The 6,237-nt window shown below is 63.0% G+C and overlaps 1 protein-coding gene across 4 annotated transcripts in view; it reads right to left on the bottom strand.

Annotated features, from left to right (window-relative positions):
• The window catches only part of TMEM150B (transmembrane protein 150B), a 7,293-nt gene extending 1,193 nt beyond the window's left edge, over window positions 1–6,100 (bottom strand). The window contains exons 1-7 of one of the 4 annotated variants that reach the window (XM_014537325.1): window positions 6,073–6,100; window positions 5,140–5,292; window positions 4,707–4,784; window positions 4,045–4,104; window positions 3,893–3,960; window positions 2,641–2,768; window positions 1,258–1,441 (exon numbers count right to left, since the gene is read on the bottom strand). In XM_014537325.1, the coding sequence (XP_014392811.1) occupies window positions 1,258–1,441; window positions 2,641–2,768; window positions 3,893–3,960; window positions 4,045–4,104; window positions 4,707–4,774 (508 nt within the window). In that variant the 5' untranslated portion in view covers window positions 4,775–4,784; window positions 5,140–5,292; window positions 6,073–6,100. Of the gene's footprint in view, window positions 1–1,257; window positions 1,442–2,640; window positions 2,769–3,892; window positions 3,961–4,044; window positions 4,105–4,706; window positions 5,106–5,139; window positions 5,360–5,475; window positions 6,006–6,072 lie in introns of those variants that run through there. The other 3 variants (XM_014537324.1, XM_005863339.2, XM_014537323.1) reach the window with 3 other exon arrangements.
• Window positions 6,101–6,237: the final 137 nt, after the last annotated feature.

Here is a 6,237-nt window from a genome sequence, read left to right as displayed (position 1 = left end):
GAATCGAACCCGGGACCTTTCAGTCCGCAGGCCGATGCTCTATCCACTGAGCCAAACCGGTCAGGGCTATCTATATATATATATATATTTTAAAGCATCTGCAAGCTCTGAGAGCCATCTTTGCAGATGTCCCACCCTGAGCACACTCAGCCGGCCATCGTTATGGTCCATCCTGCTTCCCTGCAGCTGAGGGGACGTCCGAGCCTCACAGAAGGAGGATCCTGCCACCAATCCGAGCATCAGCCCAGTGGGGATCTCAGCACCGACAGGGCCCAGCCGGGGCGAGCGGCTGGTTTGCAGCTGGAGCAGCCCTTTCCCACCTACTCCATGCAAACCAGGCTGCTGCTCCGGAAAACGAACGGATCAACTTCCTGCAGCCGGCACGGGGCCTCAGCTGGGGCCCTCGGGTGTGGAGATCCAGCGCCCTCTCGGCCTCCCTTCCATCCTCCTCCCCACACAGGCCCGCAGGCCCAGTCTGCGCCCCGCCTGCCTCTCTCAGAGCTCTCTTCCTGGCAGTGATAACCATCAGTCTGATAAAAAACAACAACAACAACTCCATCTTACGGGACAAGGAAACTGAGGCGCAGAGAGTGCTGTGAACTCAGCCAGAGGCCTGCTGGGCTGGGTTCCGGGGTGACTCAGAAGTGAGTTGGAATCGAGGTGCCACCTAGTGGCGTGTTGGTAAATGTCTGACAACCAGCTCTGATTTGTAGCGGCTGCCACTTCCTGTGGTGTAAATACGCCCACCACCGCCATTCAAAGCGGCTCACTGCCCTGGAGCCTCCGTGGGAGGGGCCTGAAGCCCAACACTCCTCCACCCCTGAACTCCAGGCTGGGTCTTGGCCAAGAGACTCCTCCTGTCTGAACCTCAGTTTCCCGTCTTAGCCAGCATGATGCCGGGCCCAGAGCGGGTACCCCCCAAATGATCGGTTTAGCAGCCTCCCAGGATTAACTGGTCGCTCCCTATGCGCCAGGCAACGATCCAAGCACCTCACTCAGATGTATCAGCTTCATTCCTTACAACCCTGGGGCTGGCTCTGCATTTGACAGATGAGGAAACCGAGGCCATAAGAAGTTAAAAAAAACCCAGCGGAGCCTCCCCCAGCTGTATGTGGACAAGGTGGGGTTGCCACCCAGGCAGCGTGGCCCCCCGGTCGGCACTCTCTGATGACTGTCCTATGACAGGGCGCATCCACACTAGCACACAGCAGACCCCCCCAATTTAGAACCACCCCAGGCCCTGCCCCTAAAGGATACTGGTCACCAAGAGGACGGTGCAGAGGCTGCAGAGGAGCAGGCGGAGCGGCCCGATCCACGGGGCCCCGGGCTGGGGCAGGCTCTTCATCCTCCAGGAGAGATAGAGCTGCAGCCAGAAGTAGACATGGCCGACGAAGAGGGCCAAGAAGGCGCCCGTCAGGTGCGTGGCCAGCTGGTTCTTTTGCTGGAAGGAGGAGGAGCAGGGAGAGGTGAGGGGAAGACCCCCTGCAGAGGCCAGGCCCCAGACCGACCCCATGCACAGTGATTGACACCTGCCACGCCCAATGATCGGGTCCCTGAGTACAAGCATCAGCTGTCCTCAGCTCTGGGAGGGCGGGCATTTAAATCTGTCCTTCACCGCTGGGGCCTCAATCCCTAAAACAGTGCCTGGCACATAGCAGAGGCTCAGGTATATGTTGGTGCAATAAATCTCTTCTTCTCATCCGGGGTTTGGGAGAGTAGGTGTTGCCGCCAAGGGGATAAAAATTGGTTTTTGGCCTTAACTGGTGTGGCTCAGTGGATAGAGCGTCAGCCTGCGGACTGAAGGGTCCCGGGTTCAATTCCGGTCAAGGGAACATGCCCGGGGTTATGGGCTGGATCTCCAGTAGGGGGCGTGCAGGAGGCAGCTAATCCATGATTCTCTCTCATCATTGATGTTTCTATCTCTCTCTCCCTCTCCCTTCCTCACTGAAAATCAATTAAAAAAATTTTTTTTTAAAGCGAGAGAGAATGCGTGAATGAACGGATGTGCAGATATGATGGGGGACATTTGCTGACAAGTTGGAGGGAGCCTCCAGTCCGACACCCTGTGGCTGGAAGCAGATATTGTAAAATGAAATGATAACGCTAAATCCATCAGTGGCATTTCTCCCATCGCGTGTGCATTCGTTTATTCTGCAAAGATCTACGGAGCTTCGCGGTTAGCAACGTGCGTTCCAGAGTCTATGAATCTGGGTTCATATCCGACCATGAAAAGCACCTCCCCGTGGGATCTGGCCGGGAAGGACCCGCCTGGAGTTCGTGTGCAGAGAAGGTACAGCCTGGGGCAAATTCCGCCAACGTGGCAAACATCAGAATGAGTGACTATCAGTCCTTTCATCACCGACGCGGCAGAGGACTACAGGGTGCAACCTCCCAGGGTGCAGCGGAATCACTAGAAAGCGCCTCCCACGCGGCGCTCCATTCAGACAGCCGCCCTAAGGAGTCACCCCGCACGCTCACGGCCCGAGAACCGCAAAGAAATACATGTCCCAGGAGGCTATGCGGCGCCGAGCTCCCCCGCAAAGAAGTAACTGGCCGCCCCAGAGGATGCTGGGAGTTGTAGTCCCAGATGGTAGCCGGCCGGCCCCCGGGGCTGGGCTCCAGGAGCCGACTTGGACTCACCTGGAAATTGCCCACCACGGAGGTGCCGAAGGCACAGAGGAGCCCTGACCAGAGGATCAGCTGGTTAAACCACTTCCCGACGCCCCAGTCCCGGAACTGGTGGTAACGGAGGATGCAGATCCAGGTGGCTGCGAGGAAAGGAAAGTGTGGGGGGTAGTGGGGGGTAGTGTGGCGCGGGAGAGGCTGGGGGTACAGGGGTGGGGGGCAAATCCCGGACTTAGGGGAGGAGGGGGTGGGGCCTGGGCTCCTGGGTCTGAGAGAGGAGGGGCTGGGGGCCTGGGCTCCTGGGTCTGAGAGAGGAGGGGCTGGGGGCCTGGGCTCCTGGGTCTGAGAGAGGAGGGGCTGGGGGCCTGGGCTCCTGGGTCTGAGAGAGGAGGGGCTGGGGGCCTGGGCTCCTGGGTCTGAGAGAGGAGGGGCTGGGGGCCTGGGCTCCTGGGTCTGAGAGAGGAGGGGCTGGGGGCCTGGGCTCCTGGGTCTGAGAGAGGAGGGGCTGGGGGCCTGGGCTCCTGGGTCTGAGAGAGGAGGGGCTGGGGGCCTGGGCTCCTGGGTCTGAGAGAGGAGGGGCTGGGGGCCTGGGCTCCTGGGTCTGAGAGAGGAGGGGCTGGGGGCCTGGGCTCCTGGGTCTGAGAGAGGAGGGGCTGGGGGCCTGGGCTCCTGGGTCTGAGAGAGGAGGGGCTGGGGGCCTGGGCTCCTGGGTCTGAGAGAGGAGGGGCTGGGGGCCTGGGCTCCTGGGTCTGAGAGAGGAGGGGCTGGGGGCCTGGGCTCCTGGGTCTGAGAGAGGAGGGGCTGGGGGCCTGGGCTCCTGGGTCTGAGAGAGGAGGGGCTGGGGGCCTGGGCTCCTGGGTCTGAGAGAGGAGGGGCTGGGGGCCTGGGCTCCTGGGTCTGAGAGAGGAGGGGCTGGGGGCCTGGGCTCCTGGGTCTGAGAGAGGAGGGGCTGGGGGCCTGGGCTCCTGGGTCTGAGAGAGGAGGGGCTGGGGGCCTGGGCTCCTGGGTCTGAGAGAGGAGGGGCTGGGGGCCTGGGCTCCTGGGTCTGAGAGAGGAGGGGCTGGGGGCCTGGGCTCCTGGGTCTGAGAGAGGAGGGGCTGGGGGCCTGGGCTCCTGGGTCTGAGAGAGGAGGGGCTGGGGGCCTGGGCTCCTGGGTCTGAGAGAGGAGGGGCTGGGGGCCTGGGCTCCTGGGTCTGAGGGAGGAGGCTGGGGGCCTAGCCTGCAGGGTGAGAGGGGGCGGCTCTGGGGCGAGGGGCTGGGCAGTTACCCATAGCAGCTCCCATGTTGAGCAGCTGGCTGAAGATGCAGCTCTGGGGCGGGAAGGATCCGCAGAGACTGGGGAAGATACGGGATCACCTGTGGCTCCACGGAGCCGGGACCCCCGTTCCGCCCTCTGGCTCCCCCAGGCGCCCTCACTACCTGATATAGGGGATGCCTTCCGTCAGGTTCACAGTCTTGTTGGCCACGGCGATTGCGAAACTGAAGGAGGGGAAGACATCCAATGAGCAGCTGCTTTCCAGGCAACTTTTCTTTCCGTTACCCAGAAACCAGACTGCCTCCTCCCTCCTCAGACCCAGGAGTCCAGGCCCCCAGCCCCTCCTCCCTCAGACCCAGGAGTCCAGGCCCCCAGCCCCTCCTCCCTCAGACCCAGGAGTCCAGGCCCCCAGCCCCTCCTCCCTCAGACCCAGGAGTCCAGGCCCCCAGCCCCTCCTCCCTCAGACCCAGGAGTCCAGGCCCCCAGCCCCTCCTCCCTCAGACCCAGGAGTCCAGGCCCCCAGCCCCTCCTCCCTCAGACCCAGGAGTCCAGGCCCCCAGCCCCTCCTCCCTCAGACCCAGGAGTCCAGGCCCCCAGCCCCTCCTCCCTCAGACCCAGGAGTCCAGGCCCCCAGCCCCTCCTCCCTCAGACCCAGGAGTCCAGGCCCCCAGCCCCTCCTCCCTCAGACCCAGGAGTCCGACCCCCAGCCTCCTCCTCCCTCAGACCCAGGAGTCCAGGCCCCCAGCCCCTCCTCCCTCAGACCCAGGAGTCCTGACTCCAGCCCCTCCTCCCTCAGACCCAGGCATCATCTACCCATAACACTCACACAGTCCAGATGCTGGTGGCAGCCCAGAGGGCCAGGAAGGCAGGCAGCAGGGCCAGATAGCCCCACATGCCCAGGGCTCTGCAAGGAAGACAGGGCCACTGATGAATCTCTCTTTCTCTCTCTCTCTGTCTCTGTGTCTGTGTCTGTGTGTCAGGAGGGTCCAGGCCTATCAGATCTTGGCTGCCTGCCTCTGAGGCCCCCATTGGCTCCCGGGCAGAAGGAAGGGCGGATGGGGTGGGGGGACTCCGGGAGGTGGGGTGTGGCCTGGTCAGGTGAGCCAGCTCTCAGCCTGGGCACTTCCCCTGCCGTTCAGATGCCCTTTAACCTTTATCCTCAGGTGTCTCCCAGCTGCCCTCCCCTCACCCGCCTTCAGAGTCTCACCCCTGCCAGCCTCTGCCCACCCCCACCCCCGCTTGCCCCCCACGATGCTCACCTGCTGGGCTCCAGCTCTCCGTCCCTCGGGGGCAACTGGGGCCACTGGGCGGTGTGAACGGCTCAGAGAGGAAACGCTGGGGATTGGGGGTGGGGCTTGGACAGTGGGCGGCTTTCAAAGAAAAGCAAAGTCCACGACGACCTGAGTGACGACCTGAGTGACGGGAGGAGAGTCTGGCTGCCACTGCGGAGGGACGTCACCCCCAAAGGGCCACTTCCGCCTGCTCAGAACCAGGCAGCTCCTCAGCATCTGGAGGCCCCCAACTTCCTTCCTCCCACTTTATAGGTTCCACATGCCAACCCCCAGCCCTCACCCTCCCCGGGACCTGCCAATCACCCGCCAATCGGAGCCTCCAGCTCTCTCTTCCTTTTGGGGGGGGGGGGGGGGGGGGGGGGAACCCAGACATCCAGGCCCCCAGGCCCTCCTGGAGCAAACGCTTTCCTTCCTATCCCGGGGGTCCCACTGCCCCGCTCCTACCGTCTAGGGGACCCAGAATCCAGGCCCGCAGGTCCACGCCCTTTCCAAGGGCACTTCTGTGGGCGGGCTGCTGGCTCTGGGCCCATGACCCCGCCTCCTCCCCAGCTGCTGACCCCCCTCCCTGCTCTCCCTTCCTCCCGGAGGGCCGAGGGCCGGGTGCCCCAGCCGGCAGGGCCTGGGTGGGAGGGAGGGAGACCTCGGTGATGACATCTCCATCTGAGAGCCTTCCCAGAAAGCAGCTGCTTCCTCCACTTCTGCGCCCACAGGCAGCCCTGCACTTTCCCGCTCCTTTCTACCCCCCCCCCTATCTTGGGTGTTGGGGTCCCAGCCTCCACCCGCTTCCCCAGACCCAGGAGTCCTGGCCCCCAGCCTCCTCCTCCCTCAGACCCAGGAGTCCAGACCCCCAGCCCCTCCTCCCTCAGACCCAGCTGTGGACGAAAGGGGCCACATGCTGACCTGACAGGCTCAGGGGAGGCCTGCATGGCGGTCTTGCAGACTCAGAGACCTAAAGTCACCACAAAGGATGGTCTGAAATGAAACTTTAACTAAAAGCAGTGATGGTGGGCAGTTACGTCCTAGGCCGGTATCTTCACTGACAAGGTCAACCTTTACCTTCACTGA

The sequence above is a fragment of the Myotis brandtii genome, unplaced genomic scaffold (genome assembly GCF_000412655.1).
Source record: "Myotis brandtii unplaced genomic scaffold, ASM41265v1 scaffold1763, whole genome shotgun sequence".
NCBI lineage: Eukaryota > Metazoa > Chordata > Mammalia > Chiroptera > Vespertilionidae > Myotis > Myotis brandtii.
The sequence above is the reverse complement of the archived record's forward strand: the minus strand, read 5'-3'. Positions and strand labels throughout refer to the sequence as shown.